The following is a 21252-nucleotide window of genomic DNA, read 5'->3' as shown; positions in this document are numbered from 1 at the left end:
CAGTACCCCCCAAGCCTGTCTCCCCAGGAGGCTTGCCTGTCAGTCTAATGAAAGCTGGCAAAAACCATCCCCCATATTCTAAGACAACAAACAATAAAGCCTGCTATTTACTAAGTGCCTACTAAATGCCAGGCTCTAAGCAAGAAGCTTTATTTATATCACATTTGATCCTCAGCAACCCTAAAATGTTATAACCAAAACTGTACAGAACAGCATTCTAGAATGTGGGTTGGCAGCCAGACCACCGGACATGTACACCGGGGACCTGGAGCCGTGACTCAGCCACTCTGCCTCCTTCATCATCTGTTTTAAAAAGAAAGAAAGGAGAAAAAGGGTGGTAAAACTATTTGCCTCCTCAGTTTACTGAAAGGATTAACTGGTCAGTGTGCACAGGCAGCACTGGGAGGGAGCCTCGCCCACCAGCAGCCTCCGCTGATGCTGGTTCCCTCTACTCCACACAGCAGGCGGCAGGCACTCTTTTCACTTCACAGAAGCAGAGGCAAAGGAAAGGCAAATGCCTCGTCCAAGGTGACAAAGATAGGTTGTGGCACGCCAAAACACAGGGAAGCACACACTGGGGAAACCAGGAGGCCAAATCAAAAGCCACATCACTTCAAAGCATCATAATTATATTTTCATACATTCCAGAAAATCCTTCTTTTAAAGGTCCCACTCGACCACTTTTGGCTTAGATAGTTTCTCGCTCTTTCTGAGCCTAACGCCTGTGTGGCCCAAGGAAAGGTAAGGGCTGATGACACAACCTGAGTAGCAGGTAACTGCAGCTGCTCAATACAGACTCTGCTTTTTACATCCAGAAGTGCTTTTTGGAGCCATTTCTCTTTGCATCCACTAAAAAGATACCAGAGTTCTGGGTAGAAAAATTGAGATCAAACTACTCCAAAGACCAGGAATTAAATAATTAGAATAGTCTGAGAATCCCTAATCAAAAAATCCAAACTCTAAATGCTCCAAAATCTGAAACTTTCTGAGTACCAACATGATGTCACAAGTGGAAAATTCCACATCTGACCTCACATGACATGGTCAAAACACAAGCACACTAAAAATACTGTATGAAATTATGTACTTAAAGCATATATGAAATATATGTACTATATGAAATATAAATGGACTGCATATTGAGAATAAAAAAGTCCCACCTCCAAGATATCTTATTATGTAAATGCAAATATTCTAAAATCCAAAGAAAACCCATATCCAAAACACTTTTGGTCCCAAGCATTTCAGATAAGGACGCTCAACCCATATTAGTTAATAATAGTTAAAATGGAGGAAAACTTTGTAACCCAGACACACACAGGATTTTTTAGCCAGGAAACATCCTGGCTTGCATCATGATCACAGGAAACACATAACTGAGAATGAGTAGAAGCAGAAGCTACACACAGGGCCTCAGAGAGAAAGGACAGTCAGTGGGCACTGGCAGGATGGTTGGATGAGGTCAGGCCAGAGGGACAGGGGCTGAACAGGCAGGTGATGGCTAAAGGCCAGGATTTCTGGTTCCAGGCTCAGCTAGCTTTAGGTAAGAAAGTCATTCCCCTTCTCTGGGCCTCAGCTTCCTCATCTTTATAATAAAGGGACCAAACAAGATGGTAAACAGAGTGGTGTGATCAAAAGAGCACAGGTTCAAAATCCAGCAGTTACAGCTCTAAATCTAGGATTTAACTTGGACCTGTTAATATTTCTTTCTGAACCTCAGTGTCTCATATAGGAATGAAGACAATGGCAGCCAGTTTTCAGGGTATGATGGTTATGAATTATATATATAAAGTGTCTAAAATGGGGAGTAAACTCAGGAGATGCTCAATAAGGGTGAGGGTGCCCTATAGCAACTGCTGAAACTCTTGACAGTCTAGGAACAACACTGCCCATCACTCATCAACCCGTGGTGTGAAGCACAGTCCCTCAGGTCTGCAGACTTGCCCCTTCCAGAAGGAGTATCCTCTTGGTTAGGAGATCTTCCACCTGCTGCACCTTCTTCTGAGCATCTTCTTTCACCCGCTGAATTTCAGAGCCACCACCTTCAGCTAAGCTCTCAACTGCTTTGCTGCAGAAAAAGGCAGAGGGCAAAACACATTAGGGTGAGAGTCTGAGGGTAACTTTGGCAGCTCCCCAGAGACAAGGAATATTTGTTAGTCATTTCTCCCACCTCCCTAAGCCAAGATTCTTTTTTCTTTTTTTAATGTAATTTCAAAACACAGATAAGAAAAAGGTAAGACGCATGCATAAAGTTGTCACTCGGCATAACAAAGTCAACATTTGAGTATGTAGCCTTTCAGACATTTTGTACACAAACAGAACCATTTAATACATATCAGTGAACAGACCTTATTACTTAATACACTATAAATATTCTTCTGGGTCAGTAAGTAGAAATCTAGAGCATTATTTTAAAAGCTACCTATCAACTTACTGTATAAAATATAACATGATTTATTAAATCAACTGCTTATATTTTAAATATTTAAATTGTTTCTGATTTAACATGTTTGATAATACTCATAAAAATCTGAGATCAGTGGCTGGTATGAAATAAGCATTCAATAAGCATTAGTGCCATTGTTTAATATGCCAAGCAGTGTTATGATAAAAGCATCCTTGTATGTCTACCATCCATTGATTTCCTAGGGGTAGATTCCTAGAAAGGGAACTGATGGGTCAAAGGGCAAGCACACTTTTAAGACTCATGAAGTTACTGCCTGAATATCCACCAGGAAGTTCTTGACCAGGCACACGTCATGTCCACCAGGGGTACAGGAAAGCTGGTCTAACAACCAACATGCCAAGGAGCAAATGCAACAAAAGTGCATCTGGAGGGCTAAGAAGCACAGTGTCACACTGTACCAGCAAGAGGGGACAGCACCTTACATTCAGCTAGGTCCATCTGTTGCAGCTCAGGCTACCTCTCAGGGAATAAAGAGGGAGATGACACAAAACATACAAGGCAACCACTGTGGCCCCTGGAATATCCTTCTGCACATTGAACAGTGTGCGGATAGCGCCCGGGCAGATGTGGGCCACAACCACTCACTCCACAATAAAACGCGTCAGACACGGATTTGCAGACTCAGACTGTGTCGGATCTCTAAATGATTGCAGGTTTCCAGAAAGCAGGATAACAGAGGAAATGGCTCCACCTAAAGCTGTTTCTCAGAAAAACTGCAACAGAAAAAAATGTCTTCACCACTAGCCTCCCATGTCCTACTTTAGGGGTATATAAAATTTCCCCAACAGAGAACCCTGTGATCAGGCACTCACACATCTAGGCCATGTGACCGTTTTACCAAGAACAATGGAGAGTCAAGAGGGCCAATTTGCTGTCCAAGTCTCAAAAAGGAGTTGCCTGCAAATAAAGACCTTATTTATATCTGTTTTTTCCTTTCCCCAATAAGGCTGGAGAAGGCCCCAGGGTTGTGATATCATGTTAATGGAATTCAGTGTGAACAACTGCAAGTAAAGAGCATGGGCTCTGAAGCTACACAGATCCGCTTCCACAGTCTCGCTCTATTCTAGTGCCAGTGTGACTCTGGGTACATTACCTAGCCTCAGTAAATTACCTGTTACCCCTTAGTTTCCTCATGTGAAAAATGAGATGATTACCTCTTAGAATTAATGGCTGACACGCGGGCGCCTCTTCCTCCATCTGAGTGCTCTGCACCGCACTGAGGCTGCTGCCTCTGAGGCCAGAGCAGCACAGGCCCCTGCTGAGCTGCTGCAGGAGGTCTCCTGCCATCCCTCTGCTGGGCTCTGAGCTGGAATAGCTCACCCCCCCAGCCAGAACCAGGGCCATCATTTCCACCTCCTGATTAACGCCATTAAGTATCCTCGGCAACCTCTCCCTTAACTCGTTTCAGTACTCGCGCAAACTCACAGTGACTTACAATCGTTTCTATGGCCCCTCAAGGGGCATGAGAGAAGGCTAAAAGGATGCCAGACTCGCTCCATCCCGTGCCCTCCATCCTGTGCCACAGACAGAGGGTTGTTCTGGCCCCAAGTTCCTGCCATGGGTGGCTCACAAATGTCTTAGCCCTTGGGGCTTTATGGAGCCTCCACTATAAAATCGCTCCCCTCTTTAACCCCTGCCCTCACCCCACCCACCAGAGCAGAGCCTCCCTCCACCAGCTCCCATCTAACCTTGGCATTTTACAGCCTGAATCATGTACACTGTCAAGAGGCTGACTACAATTTTTAACAACTACTGGTATTATTCAGTTTGTTTGTGTTTTAGTTATACCAATAAAATATATTCCCAATAATAAATGTTCCAACTTTTCATTTATCATCTTTGTATTTTACAGTTACTGTAGCAATAAAATTTATACTCAGCAGTATGGTACAATTTTCCTCTGCTAATGGAATTATTATTTTTTGTTCGTGTTTTAAAGCTACGGAGATAAAATTTACTCCCAACCATATGACTGCTTTTGTTTTTAATGCCCCCTTATTGTAACTGATAAACATAACAATGGAAAATGAGCAAACAAATATGTTTACTTCACAGCAAGGCAGAGTGGGCTCTGGAGCCAGAGCAGACCCAGCTCAGTGACCAACTCAGGCAAGTTTCCCCTCTCCTCTGAGCCTCGATTTTCTCTTCACTCAAATGGGAACACTGGCTGCCTCACATAACTGTTATGAAGATCAACAGAAAAAAAGCACATTAAGTGCTAGGAACAGGATTTGGGACAAAGTAGGATCTAGCTCTTGTTAGTTCCCTCCTTCTACCCTTGCTTTTCTTATAGAATCTGGGCTAACAGGTAGATAGGGAGATACAGGGAGACAAGGAGACTATAGGGAAATGGGTCTAATCTAGCTTTCTACCCAACACAAGAAAGAACCTTCTAGAAATACTACCCTCATTATTTTTTTTTCCCCAGTGAGCACCCTAAGCAGGCACTCTACCATGAAGCTACACCCCAGCTCTCTTCTCATTACCCTGTATCCTCAACATTCTCTCTGGATTCTTTCCATTCTAATTATAGTTTTCAGGGAAAAGCAAGGGCTTTTCCTATAGCAGGTCCCATATTCCACTCCCACCAAAAATCATACAGCGGAAAAGAGAGCTGAGGGAAGCATATTGGCAAAGGTATCTTCCATCTATGCATGAAAATCAAAAAACAAAACCTGAAGCCTGGCGCTGTGCTCCATGATGGGGAACTCACCCTCGTTCCGACCTTTCTGACTAGGGCTTAGAACCCTTCCTGTTGCCAGGCCCAAATTCCCTCCTCTATAAAATGAGGGTACTCCTTGAGATTTGCTCTGCTCAGAATAATGATGGGATGTCAAGGGGAGTGAAAGTGTTCTTAACCTCAAAAGTGGTATGCATACAGACTTATCGTATGCACTTACATGTCAGAGTCTGAAGAGACTGACGTGGATTGGAGGAGCCTCGGTGACCCACATTAGAGCCTTTCCAAGGGCAAGGCAGTGGGAAAGGCACTGGGCTGGGGGGACCAAAAGGGGAAGAGTCCGCCAGGGCGAGGCGAGAACGCCAGAACAGGAGCACCAGTGGAGCCCTCAACGCAGCAGGGCAGAGCTGGTGGAGAGGAGGCTAAAGTGGTGAAGTCCCAGCGACGTTTCCGAGCAGAGCTCATGCTCTTAACCCAGGAGGCACCAGCCTTGCCCTCTCCTCCTCATTCACACCAAGGCCTGGGGGCTTGCCCGAGTGTCCTTCCCACCACCACCACTCAGCACCTGGCTCTCACCTGGCCCACTGAACAGCGTCCTAACTGGCCTCCTTGCTTCCCCTTCGCTCCCCCCACCACCCACTTCCAGCACACAGTGTGACCTTCTCAAGAGCAAAACTCTAGATTGTGTCACTTGCTCATTTGATCTTAGGGGAAAGACCAAAATCACTAGGGTCCTAGACTTCTCATTTCCTCAGACATATACGCATTCCCTTCTCCTTCAACGCTTCTCCATCCACTCACCTGCCAATTCCTCCGTATGCCTCAGATTTCATTTCAAATGCCACCTCACAGGCTCATCTTCCCAGTTACGTACCTACATATCTACTCCCGCAACTATAAACCCCCACAGCTCCCTTTATTTTCTCCTTATAGCTCTTTTCCCAATTTGCATTCATGCATTTACTGTTGCAAATACTTGACTGCCATCAGCTCCACTAGAACCTAAGCTTCATCATCACTTTGCAACCTCAGGAACCTTGTCCAGTGCAGCACACAACAGCTGACCCATCCAGCAGAGACAGCATCTGCTGGTCAGATGGCAAAGGGCCTTGAACACCAGCCTGGGCAGACTGGAAAATATATGCACACAAACTTGTGTGCAAGGCCCCGAGCACTCCATGCTGCGTGCTGTCCCTGAAGCGTGCACATGAGACCTTGTCAACTGGTGTTTCCCTATGCACATGCTCAGCTAATAACAAGGCCTGCAATGTACAGGAAACACACTAAATTCTATTATTGATCTCCAGGCCTAGGAAAGTAGATTTGCCTCACAGCTGAGAATGACATGCTTCCAAAAATAAACAAATAAATAAATAATAACAAAGACTTTTAATCTGCTTATATTTATTCATTTACACATTCACAAAATGCTGCCTGTGCAAGTTTAGCATAGCTCAGAGGAGAAGCCCAGGCCTGGGAACCTCTCATCTGCTCAAAGCCAACACAGACCAATGTCCAGCTGCCAGACTATGGCAGTGAGAGGAGCTACCCTGGCCTGGCATGGAGCAGCTGTGCCCCAAGCCAAAGAGCCAGCCACGCCCAGCAGGAGCTCTGCTTCCATGATAAAGGGAGCATGCCCACGTGAGCTTCCAGCCCACCTCAGGGAGGCAGCCCTGGGAAGTCGTATTCCACTCTCTCGGAGACAAATGGAGCCCCACTTTCCCCAAAAATGCCCTCCATCACTGCCTCTCCACACTCCACTCATTCACAAGAATATAAACCACTCAGCAGCTCCAGTGAGTGCTGGGGGGAGGTAGTGTCTCTTTTCAGGTCCTCAGTGTGTGACACAAGTCATTACGTAATAAATGTTGATGGATGAATGGAGAAGCAGCTGACTGCAGGCTGTGTTCTCTAAACTGTGCTGTTGTTCAACAAACACATTAACTTTTGAATGTTAACTCATTAATGGAAATACTAAAATATTTCAATTTTTTTTTAAGTAATAGAACCCCTTTCAAACAAAACATTATAAGGATCCTAGGGCCTGTAACAGATTTTTTAAATAGTTACCCCACCCTCTGCTTCCTTGCCTCACCCACCAGGACCCCTTGACATTTTTTTTTCCCCAGGGGCACTCAGCCACTGAGCCACATCCCCAGCCCTTTTTTGTATTTTAGTTAGAGACGAGGTCTCACTGAGTTGAGGCTCAGAGCCTCCCCGAGGCTGGCTTTGAACTCTCGATCCTCCTGACTCAGCCTCCCTGGGATTACAGGTGTGCGCCACGGTGCCCCCTTGACTTTGACAGCAATTACAATGAATGAACCACTGACATAATTAATAACAGATGAATCTCACAAATATATTGCTAAGGAAAGAAGCTAGACACAAAAGAACACATTATTGTATAATTCCAATTATATGAAGTTGAAAACCAGGGAAAACTAAGCAATCATGACAAGAGTGATCAAAACAGTGGCTACCTTGGGGAGAAGCACAAGGAGGCTTCAAACCCATAGTGTTCTCCTCCTGGTCTGGATGGTTCCCCGGGTGTGTTTGCTTGGTGAAAATTCACCATGCTGAACTTAAGACCTGTTCGTTTTTCTGGGCTAGTTCATTGAAAAATTAGTAATTAAATAAAACCAAAACTTCCTTGGAGTCCTTGGAGGCCAGTCAGAGAACAACTGGCTTAGAAAAGCAGTTACTGACCAGCTTAGCGCCCGCCGTGGAAAGCCCGGGTGACCTCCCGGCTGGGCAGCACCACGGTACTCACGAGGCTTTGATGAGCAGCTGCTCTCTCTGCTGCAGCTCCCTCTTCAGACTTTCTACTTCCACCTTGAGCTCGATGTTCTTCCAGATAAGGAAAGAAAAGAAGCAGCGTAAGACTCGAGGTCTCATCGGTGGGCAAGCCGCCCCCCACACAGACGGACCCTGCAACGCTTTAACAGCAGATGTTAGATTCGAAGCCCTCATTAGCCTCAAGGCACAAGGAAAAGGGAATTATTAAACACTGGTGGTCTCAAAAGAAAGCCCTGGGTTTCTCTAGACTTGGAACAATTATGTAAATGCTGCAAGCTTCTAACAGCCAGAGCATTCAAATATCGAGGCATAAATGTCATACAAGTGAGGCTGATTTAAAAATTGTTTGCCTTCCGCCAAGCAAATTTACAGTTTGCTTTTACCATTCCAGGCAATTACTTCTGGTTGTTTACAATCATGCATGTGGTGGTTGTAGCAGTGAGAACATGCTACAGCTTAAACAAAATAAATAAAACCTGGGAACGGGTAAGTGGGAGTCCACATCATGGTCTGTCTGGCTTAGATATAAGATTTCAGGGTACTCACAAAAAAGCCACACCGCATGGAGCAGGCTGACACTAAGGGACAGTGTTCTCCAACCGGCTTTCTCTTAATTGACGGGAACAAAGTGAGACACACACCATCCTCACACACCACAACTCACGTGAGATTCAGACAGAATCTTAGACAGACAGAACACAACATGAGACAGTGGAGCAATGGCGGGCTTCTCAAACCTATCCCCTCATGTATCCCAGAGAGAATGATGAGAAGAATGCATGCAGCAGAGACAGGGGTTCAGAGTACAGACTTCGCATTCCAAGATTCCTCTAAATTCACTCTCCTGTTTTATTTTAATAATTAGTGACAATTTTATATTCTACTCCATGACACATATATTATTCCAACTAAAAATAACCAGTCAGATGTGGTGGCATGCACCTATAATCCCAAAGACTAGGAAGGCTGAGGAAGGAGGATCACAAATCCAGCAAGATCCTCATCAACTTAGACCCTGTCTTGAAATTTTAAAAAGGACTGGGGCTGTAGCTCAGTGGTAAAATATCCCTGGGTTCAATCCCAATTACCTAATAATAATAATAATAGTAATAATAATAAGAGTTATTGATAATTATAATCTATCATTGTTATTATTTCCAGTACAATTTATAATCTCAGAGGACATTGCTCCCTTCTTCCTGCCAAGCAGTTCTGACGGAATGAACACTCAAAGTTGAAAGTACTAACAAAATGGAAGTCTTGAACATGGGACCAGAAGGACCCACAGGTTCAAATTCCACCTGTACACTTCCCCAGAAGGAGACTACAGTCAGAGGACACTCGCTTGTTCACTCCTTCCTGTTGCAGGCACTTCCCCTGGGCCTGTGACAGAACAAACAGTGAGGACACTGGAGCAAACAAGACTGCTCCAGGCCCTGCCTTCATGCTCACAGAAGGCACAAATCTGGAGATGTAGCCTGTGCCTGTTCTCCAGCACACGGTCAGGGTGAGAAAGCCATGCTCCGCTTCTCAGACCCCTCGAGTGTCAAGTGGAAAGCACAAAGCCCACGTGCCTGGGGGCTCTGAGGGCTGACTCAGCTGGCACAGGAAGCCAACATTACCCTCTTCACTGTGCACAACAGGAACTGAAGATGTCACCTATGAGGCAGAACTTTTCCTAAAAGAAACTGACCTTTGCAATAGGCCAGGACACTGAGTGCCTCAAGTGTGGCTCTATGGAAACTGTAGAAACACCCTCCACATGCAGCTTGCCCTTCCCAACTCTCACAAAACAGAGCTGCAGGGACCGAGTGGACTGATATGTTCTAAGAGCTCTGTTTTGTGATGAGCCAAATGGAACCCAACCTAGCAGATTTAAACATGGAGACCCGACATGGCCAATATCTTAAGTTATAAGCTTATATAAATGATAGTGATTTCCAAACTAAAAGTCAGAACACTTTCTAAGTATAAAATGGACTATTAAAAGGCTATAAAAAATGAAAAAGTTCTTAAACTACCAAGAAAAGATATCTAAGTGTTGGGCACAATGACACATGCCTATAATCCCAGAGGCTTTGAAGGCTGGTGCAGGAGGATTGCAAGTTCAAAGTCAGCCTCAGCAACTTATCAAGGTCCTAGGACTTAATGAGACCCTGTCTCAAAATCTTTTTTAATAAATAAAAGGCTGGGGATATGGCTCAGTGGTTAAGCACCCCTGGGTTTAATCCCTGCTACAAAAAAAAAAAAGAAACAAACAAAAAAAGATATCTAAGACATAATTAAATGAAAAATGCAAGAAGGAACCAGGCAGAACATGCTTGTTCTTCTGTATAACAGGTTTAGTCATACACATGCACACACACACACACACACACAATCAATCAATCAATCATATTGAGTAGATATAGGGACCCTTTCCAGTGTGTCCCTTTTCTGTTTTATGAGTTCTGAATCATGTGCACCTACCCACATAGTTAACTGGGAGGGAGGTAACTGTATCAGTCCATCTACACAGACAACAGGGGAAAAAAACAGGTGAAGCAGCATGGTACACTGAGGTAAGCATACCTGCACTCAAAATCTGCCTCATACCTTGCTAAATGACATCAACCAAGCTACTGATCTTCCCTGAGCATCTGTTTCCTCCCCTATAAGATGAGGATAACCTCCACTGCACAGGGCTGTCATGAGATGCACAAACACCCAAGATGGTGCCGGACAGGTGCCTGACAGTGTGGCTTCCAATAACCCCAGAAGTTCCAAGATGCATGGCCACAATACTTACACAAAAAAGGTTTCAGATTACTGCTTTTTCTTTCAAATTCTGATTGCATCACCATTCCCTTCAAGAAAACGGGACAGCCTTGTCATCTTTGCACCCCCACCCCTATGAAGAAAGAAAACTGTGCCTTCAGGGACAAGGGAGATTTTCAATTCCTGCAAAGGACAGTACAAGCTCTCTTCAAAAAGAGCCCATTTACGCTCCTCCACTGACATTCAAGGAGAGTTCTTTTTCCTCCTTCAAAAGTTTCCACTGGTATAAACTTCAGAGGAGAAAAGATGGAATAATTCCCAGGCCAAGGGCTAATCTACCAGAAAAAGCTAAAAACAGGGGGCACCGAAATATTGTTTATACTCCTGTCTTTTCAAGAAAGCCAAGTTCTTTTTTCAACTCTCAGAGCCAAGGTTTGTTTTCAGATAAAGATATCTAGTCAAGACTTCAAATAGGAATAAACTTTTTTTTTTCCTGACAGTTCTAAGCAAGAGCATGAGAATATAGAAGAGTCAAATCACAGGAAAAACTGACAATCCTAACTTGGGGTGGCCAAAGGAAGCCTCTATAAGACTATGCTGATAATTATCCAGCACTGACCCTGTGCCGGAGCTTTCCATCTGTCATCCCTTTTTAATCCACACAAACAACTCTATGACACAGGGATTATCACTCAACTCTGGAAACAAGCCCAGAGAGCTAAAGTGACTTGCCTGAAGTTACCCCAGTTAATTGGTAACAGTAGGACTTAAATCCAAAGCCATTCTATCATTCCACTGCCTGCTTCCAAGTAAATAATTATAAAAAGGCAACTGAGATAAAAAGACAGTGGCTCAGAATTCTGATGTTTAAGAGAGAGTAAAAGACTTCCTTAAAATTAATCATGTACCTATTTGCTTAACATGAGGGTCAGCCTAGTATCTTTATGCTCCCCGTAATCAATCCAAATCGAATGCTAGCATCTCCATCTATTCATGCCAACTCTAGGAACAAAATCAATCAAATATCTGCTTGGAATGACTGTGAGAACAGACACAGGGAAGACAGCAGAAGTGGGCCACTCACAGTTTTGTAGACGTGTTCAGTGGGGCCATCAAGTTCCTGTTGCAGCCTCTCCTCGAGGAAATAGATGCGGAGCTTCAGGTTAAAGTTTTCTTTCTTCAACTCAGTGATTTGCTGGAAAATGAGCACAGAAAGGTTATCTAAGGCAAACAAAAGGCAGAGCATCTAACTGATGAGTCCTATATTAATCCCCACAGCTTCCAAGGCTACAAAATGAATTCAAATGTTAAATACAGAGAGTTTACCTTTGCTACAGTAATGTCAACCCAGAAGATTAAGTAGGTCCCACCAGCCAAATTTGAGCATAAAAATGAATGACAGAAATGAAGAACAACTAAATAAAAAAAAATTCATGAGTCCACATGATAAGAAAGAATGAGATGGGGAAGGAAGAAAGGAAAAGGGGAGTCTCCTTTATAAAAGAAACCCAGTAAATAAATGAAGAATAACAGAAAAAGAAAATCACTATCATGCAACTTCTAAAGCAATGATTGATTCAGGTAATATAAGGCATCAGGCGAAAAATCACTGGAGAATAGGATATCAGTCCCAAAATATCCTCCCACAGATGGCTTAGTACCTACAAATGAAAAGGTACCTTTATAACTTAGAAATGTATCAGCTTAATCAAGAAAATATATCTAATATCACATTGATGGGACAAACTGACATCATGTGTCTCCTGAAATAAATCACTGAGAGCAATTAATTCTATCTAAAGTGCTCCCGTCTATAACCATTAACCCAAATCTAATGAAGAGGAGTCAATCAGACAAATTTAAGTTGAAGGACATTCTGCAAAACAACAGACCTCAACTCTTCAAACATCTTGATGACAATCTAAAGCGAAATGTGTTAGATGGAGGTTAGAGAAGCATGAGTACTACATGCAACTGAATCTCAAAAAATGTTATATGATGATAATAACAACTTGATATCAGGTTACAGCATTCTGATCTTGTAGGATAACATTCTAAGAGACCCGTTCTAAGAGACTAAAGGGAGTGTCATGATATCCGTAACTAACTCTCCCTTGAGTGGGGAAAGAGGACAAAAAGGGAGAATACAAATGTAAAAATTATTAACTGTTCAATCTGGGTGAAGAATCTAGAGTGCTGTACCATTTTACAACTTTACCATAAAATTTTGAAATTTGTCAAAAATAAAAGCTTGGGGAAGGGGGGCGTATGAAGGACTGATCCTGAGAACCTATCATGTCTAAAAGCACTGGCCCACATCTGGTGTCCAGAGTCTCTCAGTCCTGAAACACACCATGAAAGCACACCACCAGCCAAGGACTGGGACTCCTACCCTATGGTGTCTCCAGTGACTGTAATCTGTCACTAAACCTCACTGTCAAAAGAAAATATTTGATTTCTTTGGATTGGTTGGTCTGCAAGATTTTCTGGGAGGGCTAACCTAACTCCAAGAACAGAATACGCACTAAAGCACCTCCCTCAAATGTTTATATCTGCATGCTTAAATAGCTAAATCTTCTCCGAGTCCTTCCACCGTCCCCCACATTCTCCTTCTCTGCTTCATTTTTTACCTCTGAGTCTCTGCCTTACGAAAAAGATACCCTTCCTTAGCACCGCAAGAAAGAGAATGACAGAGGCACAGGCTAAGCAGGGACTGAAAGTCAGTCCAGGGTAGTGGTTACCTTTAGAGACAAAAAGTGGATGGCATTTGGAAGGAGCCACAGAGGAGACATCTGGGTACTGAATGGTCCATTTCTTGTCATTGGTGACGGTTACAGTATATGATCTTTCTTTGATAAGTCATTGAACTAGTTCACACATGTATATGTTCCCATATGTATGTCATACTTCACTTTTAAAAGTTTTTAAAGTCAAAAAGTCCATGGTTAATTTAAATTATTAATGGGGCTGGGGTTGTGGCTCAGTGGTAGAGTGCTTGCCTAGCATGTGTGAGGCACTGGGTTCAATTCTCAGCACCACATATAAATAAATTAAAGGTCTCATTGACAACAACAACAAAATTTATTTTAATTTAAATTATTAAAAGTCAACTAGTTCATCATTAAGTAAATTATAATATATCCACTCAATGTAATACTATAAAGTCACAAAAAAAAAGAGTGAGAGACCACTTGGCTTATTCATTATTATCAAGATGCATTGTTAAATAATACCATGGCATAGATTCTATAGGGCAGGTTACTATTTAAATACAAGGCAGGGGAAGGAGGGTGTAAGTGGGGAAAGGAAAGATGTTAATCAAAGGGACAAAGTTTCAGTCGGAAGTAATAAGCTCTAGTGATCTACTGCACAGAATGTGACTATAATTAAAAACACGCTGTATATTCAGGGCTATGAATGCATGCTTACTGGCTTGATACAATGGCATTCATCTGGCAGTATGCTCTATACCCTTTTTATCTCTTAAATTTAAATTCCTTAATAAAAAATAAAATAAATTTGAAGTAATAATAAATGAATACAGTCTTTTTAAGACTATTTATATTATGTAAAGAGAGCTGATGTTTACTAACCCAGTGTCTGCCCACACTGTAAGTCATGTGTCTGTTGTCCCCTTCCCATTCACAAAGTCGCTACTCAAGATCAGTTCTCAGCCAAACCAGAAAGACGAGGGGCTTTGTGACAATACTAAGTTCAATGTACATGTTACACACTGAATCCTAGACATGCTACCCCTCTGAGCCTTGGTTTCTTCATTCTAACATAAGGATAATAAAGTCAAGTTCAGGTTTTTGTGAAAAGAAGATAAATGCACTTGACTATATCAAAAGGGAAAATCTTTTAAAGGCCTAGGATATTTCCAAGAGGTAAAACCATGATCCAAGCCACAGGATGAATAGTCTCAAAATGAATAGAAAGATATAAAGTCTCAGTCAAGAAACATAAAAGAGAGCCAAACAGAAATTTTTAGACTGAAAAATACAAGAACCAAATAACAAGTTGAGTAGATGGGCTTTAAAAAAAATGGAGATGAACTTGAAAAGAGATCAACAAGACCCATCCAATATGAAAAAAAAGGGAAAAGAAAACTTGAAACAAATTAGCCCAGCCTCTGTGACAACCACCAAAGATCCAACATTCACCACAGTGTCTGAAAAAATAGATGAAAAATTGGTGAAAGAGTGCAGTACAGAAAAAATATTTGAAGGAATGATACTTTTCAACTTTCTGATTTTGGAAAAAGGCATAAGATATGCAGACTCAAGGAGCTTACTAAACACTAAACAAAATAAGCTCAAAGAAACATACCCTCACACACTGATGAACACTGAAGAAAGACCAAAAACAACTCTCGAACGCCTGAGGAAACTGATGTATTACACATGGGGAAGGAACAATGATTCAAACGACAGCTGACCTTTCCATCAAAACTATAGGGGATATGTACTAGTATGTATGATGTGCCAAAATACATTCTACTGTCATTATAACTAAAAAGAACAAATTAAAATTATTTTTTTTAAAAAATACAGGGGCAGGGGGAAATATTAAACTGCTCAAAGAAATCACCATGCAGAATTTTATATCCACCAAAAATATCCTGAGAAAGAAAGGTAAAATGAAGACATTCTCAAATTAAGGGAAAGCAAATAGATGCATTGGCAATGACTGTTCTGAAAGAAATGATAAAGGAAGTGTTTCAGACTGAAGGGAAATGATACCAGAAGAGAATGCAGAACTCTGGAAATGGAAGAAAGAAAAACAAATGGTAAATATCTGGATACCTAGCTCTTTAAAACATATATATATGACAGTTGAAAACAAAATTAAACAGGATCAGGTGGGGTTTTCAGTGTATGTTGATATAATACATACTGGAAATGAGCAGTAGTAAAGCTCCTTGTATGTGTAGATGTGTGTAGTAACCTCAAAAGTACCGACTTAAAATTTGTAATCTTTTTTAAAAAACTATACAAATAGATATGTTCCAAAAACAATTACATAAGTCTAAATGGAATATAAAATAATTCAAATGATCTAAAGGGGGTTTGAAAAGGGAAAAGGAAGAATGAAAAATAGGTCTAAATCAAAACACTTTCATACATATTAAATGTAAATGGAATAAACAGACCAATTAAAATACAGAGATTGTAAGAACAGATTTTAAAAATAGTTTTATGCCACCCACAAGAAACTCACTTTAAATATAATGATAGAGATAGGTTAAAAGTAAAAGAATAGCTGGGTGCAGTGGCACATGCCTGTAGTCCCAACGGCTCAGGAGGCCAAGGCAGAAGCAAAAGTGAAGCACTAAGCAACTCAGTGAGACCCTGTCTCTACATAAAATGCCAAAATGGGCTAGGGATGTGGCTCAGTGGTTCAGTGTCCCCGGGTTCAATCTCCAATATCCCCCCAAAATAAATAAATAAATGAAAGAATAGGAAAAAATGTATTCCATGTGAACACCAAATAAAAGAAAGCTCAAATGGCAAATAATACCAGAAACTGTAGAGTACAACGCAAAGAGAATTATTCAAGGACCCAGAGGGACATTACATAATGAAAACTCTATGGTCCTAATGTACACAAACCTAATACCAAGCCTTCAAATTCATAAAGTAAAAACTAATAGAACTGAAGGAGGAAATGGACAATAACTCAAGTATATTTGGTGGTATCAATACTCCTCTTTCATCAATCCACCAACAGGATCTGACTTACATTTATAAAATACTACCCAGTAACTAAGCAAGCATGGAATACTTATAAGATATCCTGGGTCACAAAACAAACTTTAACAGATTTAGAAGAACTGAAACCAAACTATGTTCTCTGACCATAACGAAACTAAACTAAAAATCAATAACAGAAAAAAAAAAACAACTGAACAATCTACAAACACTTGGACATTAAATGACACATTTCTAAACAATTCATTGATCAAAGAGGAAGCCTCAAGGGAAATTAGGAGACATTTTTAATTAAACAAAAATGAAAATACAATATATTGAAATTTGTAGAATGCAGCTAAATCAATGCTCCGGGGAAATTGATACTATCAAATGCCTTAGAAAAGAAGGAAGGCCTCAAATCAATCTAAACTTCTACCTTGAGATGCCAGGAAAAGAGCAAACTGAACAGAAAGCAAACTGAGCAGAAAGAAAGATACAATAAACTTCAGAAATCACTGAAATGGAAAACAGAAAAACAATGGAGAAAAATCAATTTTAAAAGCAGGTTCTTTCAAAATGATCAATGAAATTCATATAACTCTGGCAAGACTGGCAAAGAACAAAGAAGATACAAATTACTAATATAAAGAATGAAAGAGGGCTGGGGCTGTAGCTCAGTGGCAGAGCGCTTGCCTAGTATGTGTGAGGCACTGGGTTCGATTCTCAGCACCACATATAAATAAATAAAATAAAGGTCCATTGACAACTAGAAAAAATATTTTTTAAAAAATGAAAGAGGGCTGGAGTATTGCTCAGTAGTAGATCACTTGCTTAGCATGCATGAGGCCCCGGGTTCAATCCCCAGTACCACAAAAAGGAAAAACAAAAGATGAAAGAGGACCCATCAACACAGATCCATGACAATTCATAAAGAAAGAAATACTGCACACAACTCTGCACATAAATTAGACAACTTAAATAACAATTTCTTGAAAGTCACAATTTTTCAAAATTCAAATAAAAACTAACTTGATGTATTTTTTTTAGTTGTAGAACACAATATCTTTATTTTATTTATTTATGTGGTGCTGAGGATCAAAGCCAGTGCCCCATGCATGTAAGGCAAACGCTCTACCACTGAACCACAATCCCAGCCCTTTATGTATTTATTTTAAAATTTGATTTTTGTACTTAAAAGTCTTATTAAAAAGAAAACTTCAGATGTACATGATTTTATTAGTAATTTCTACCAAATCTTTATAAAGAAAAAAAACAATACCAAGTCTACCCAATCTTCTCCAGAAAACAGAAAATGAGGACCAGGTATGGTGGCACATGCCTGAAATGGGGGTCTGAGGCAGGAGAGTCACAAGTTCAAAGCCAGGGCTAACGTTGTGGCTCAATGGTAGAATGCTCGCCTAGCATGTGTGAGGCACTAGGTTCAATCCTCAGCACATAAAAATAAATAAATAAAGTTAAATAAAATAAAGGTATGTGTCCAACTACTACTGAAAAAAGTATTTAAAAAAAAAAAGTTCAAAGCCAACCTCAGCAACTTGGTGAAACCCTAAGCAACTTAGCGAGACTCTGTCTAAAAATAAAAATAAAAAATAAAAAGGGCTGAAGATATATCTCAGTGGTAAGCACCTCTGGGTTCAATCCCCAGTACAAAAAAAAAAAAAAGAAGATGAGGAATCCCGCTTTATTACCAAAGGCTGTGTGTTTATATAGGTCTAAGGAGAGGTTGCAGGGCTAAGGTAGATAACAGGTCGCCCGTTTATTGGCAAGCTCTTCCATATGTCAGTTCCAGAGCCCAAGAAGTTAATTCTTATTGGGGCTAAGGTTTCCCACCAGCAGGATTTGAACATTGGCGCCGGTGGAGACGTTTTGCGCCAGCGAAAGAAAAAAAGAGGAGAAAGAGGGTCGTTAGGCGCCATGTTGGGGTTTTTCTCTGGGATGCTGCTGCCGTTATATGTTTTCCCAACACTTCCCACATGTTTTTATGAAAGCAGCACTACTCTAATACCAAAACTAGAAAGAAATATTACAGGAAAACTGTCCACCAAAGCCTTCATGAACATAAGCAGAAAATCTTCAACTAAATTTTGGTAAACTGAGTAAAATTATTAATGCATTATGAGTGGACTTTATCCCTGCAGTGCAAAGCTAATTCTCTACCTGAATGTCAATCCACGTAATCTACTGCTATGGTTTAGACATGGTGTCCCCCAAAAGCTCATGTGTGAGATAATGCGAGAAGGTTCAGAGGATATATGATTAGGGGTTGTAAGAGTGTTGACTCAACCAGTGAATTAATCCCCTGACAGGGATTAACTGAGAGGTAACTGAAGTGGTAGGGTGTGGCTGGAGGAGGTGGGGCATGGGTTGTGGCTTTGGGGTACATACTTGTATCTGGCAAGTGGAGTCTCTGCTTTCTGATCATCATGTGAGCTGCTATCCTCTGCCACTCTCTCTGGCCATGAAGTTCAATCTCACCTCGAGCCCTGAGGAATGGAGCCGGCCTTCTATGGACTAAGATCTCTGAAACCGTGAGCCCTCGAATAAACTTTTCCTCCTTGTTCTGGTCAGATATTTTAATCACAACAGTGAAAAATCTGACTGAAACAGCCCCATACCAACAGAATAAAGAATAAAAAATAATAAGATCTTATTAATAGATGCAGAAAAAGCATAGGATAAAACCCATTCATGGGGGGGAGGAAATTATAGCAAACTATTAAGTAAAGGAAATTTCATTAATCTGGTAAGGCATCTACAGAAAAAGCCATACATCTACTAAAAACAATACATGTTTAACTAAAGATAAAAAAAAAATTGAATTTTTTATCTGCCCTAAAGTCAATAATAAGGAAAGGAGATCCACTCCCACAATTCCTGTTCTACTTTGTATCTGAAGATCTGAACAGCAATGTGACAGTAGAAGAAATACAGATGGTAAATAGGTGTAAGAAAAGATTTTAAACACCTCAGCTTTTAAGGAAATACAAATTAAAATGACAATGAAATGCCAATACACACCTATTAGAATGGCTAATTTTTTTTTAATTGACCAAATGCTGATGAGAATGAGAACAAATGGAAACCTCCTTTGCCCACAGGAATGCAAAATTTTTCATGCCAGAAAATCCTTTGGCAGCTTCTTACCAAAAACCTACAATTACCATGTGACTCAGCAATACTAGATGTTTATCCTAAAAAAAAAAAAAAAAATAGGAAAACCTGAGGTCACACAAAAACCTGCACCCAGATGTTTACTGCAGCTTTATTATTAATCACGAAAGCCTGGTAAGAACCCAAATGTCCTTCACAGGGTCAATGGACAAATAGTGCACATTGATAATAGGAAAGTCCTCAACTACCAGGTCCCACACAAGGACATGAAGGAGTTTCAGAGACTTGTGGAGACAAAGAAGCCAGTCTCAAAAGAATGCCTACTGTGTGATTCCATTTAAGTGGCATTCTGGGAAAAGCAAAATTATAGGGATGGAAAAACAGAACATTAGTTGCCAAGAGGTTTGGGGCAAAGAGAGGGTTTGACCGCAAAGAAGCACCAGAAGAAACCGTCTTGGCAGTATGGAACTGGTCTTTATTCTGATTGTGGTGACGGTTACATGAGCCTAGAACTGTCCACATACACACCAAAAAAATACCTTGATTATGATAGTAATTAAGACACATTTGTCAAAATTCATAGAACACTTAAAATTGGTGATTTTATTTTATGTGAATCATACCTTAATAAAGTTGTTTAAAAAGATAACTAAAATAAAATATAGAAAAATGTGAATAGCCACACTGGATGCTAGTACCTCTCCACATATATACACTCACTGGGTATTTTTCAGCATTTTAAAGAGTAACGTTAATGGCATATAATATTTTTGAATAAACATGGTTTAGGACTGGATTAAAGAAAATGATAAGCATATTCTACATTCGGCGTATTTTCAAACAGTCTGCCCTTGGCCCTCTCATTAGCACTGCTTAAGATTTCAATTTTGTGGCTAACAAGAACAGCACAAGAAACAATTGGTAGGCTCATTAAAGCCTCCTCTTAAATGTTTTAAGGAAACAGCACATAAAACATTCATTCAAACAAAAAAGCCTATCCCACCAGATGCTTCCTATAAAGAAACCTTATTCTATTACTCAGCTACCAATAAAATATTTATGGCAGTTGCTTAGAATACCCACATTGTACATAATGCTAAAATTCTTCTTAACACTTGAAGGAATATTTGTCCTATTTATAGGTAAAGAAGTTTAAAAAAACATAAGAGAAAAGCAAATATGCCTTCAGAAGGTCACACAAATGCCAGAAAAGCCCAAATGAATAAAAAGAAACGCAAGCAGCACGTTTTCCACGTGGCCAGCCGTCAGCTAGGCGCACCATCACTTCTCAGTCTCCTCTGCTGGGCTGGGGACCTTTCCAAATGCTTCCACACACCCTCTACTTTCCCATCACAGATATGGCCACTCTGCACTGCACCTTAGTTACTGCCTTTCTAGCTACCCCTCTCAGAGATGGGGAGACACAGCCATCTTGCACATTCCAGTCAAAAACACAATAGCCAATGGATGGATGGACAGACTCCTAAGAATTTCTCATGGCAGTATATGTCATGAGACCCACATGGGCTTCAGAGTCAGGTCAGTCCACATCACTGTCCTGCTTAAACCTTCCATTGTTTTCTCACATCACTGTTAGAATCAAACTCCCTGCCACGGCCACAAAGAGCTACAAGATCTAGCTCCTGCTGCCTCTCCAGCAGGTTCACAGTGTTCCAGCCTCACTGGCCTCCTTTCTGGTCCTCAAAAGCCAAGCCCTTGTTGTCCTT

The 21252-nt window shown here is 41.0% G+C and overlaps 1 protein-coding gene across 11 annotated transcripts in view; it reads right to left on the bottom strand.

Moving 5' to 3' along the window:
• Cdk5rap2 (CDK5 regulatory subunit associated protein 2) overlaps nucleotides 1-21252 on the bottom strand; it is a 186595-nt gene that overhangs the window by 142489 nt on the left and 22854 nt on the right. For 10 of the 11 annotated variants that reach the window (XM_015497679.2, XM_015497682.2, XM_015497681.2 and 7 more), the window contains exons 4-6: nucleotides 11785-11895; nucleotides 7918-7994; nucleotides 1945-2068 (exon numbers count right to left, since the gene is read on the bottom strand). In XM_015497679.2, the coding sequence (XP_015353165.1) occupies nucleotides 1945-2068; nucleotides 7918-7994; nucleotides 11785-11895 (312 nt within the window). Of the gene's footprint in view, nucleotides 1-1944; nucleotides 2069-7917; nucleotides 7995-8489; nucleotides 8681-11784; nucleotides 11896-21252 lie in introns of those variants that run through there. The other variant, XM_048813209.1, reaches the window with a different exon arrangement.

The sequence above is a fragment of the Marmota marmota genome, unplaced genomic scaffold, assembly GCF_001458135.2.
Source record: "Marmota marmota marmota unplaced genomic scaffold, marMar, whole genome shotgun sequence".
Taxonomy (NCBI): domain Eukaryota; kingdom Metazoa; phylum Chordata; class Mammalia; order Rodentia; family Sciuridae; genus Marmota; species Marmota marmota.
Note: the sequence above shows the minus strand (reverse complement) of the source record. Positions and strands in the feature narration are given on the sequence as shown.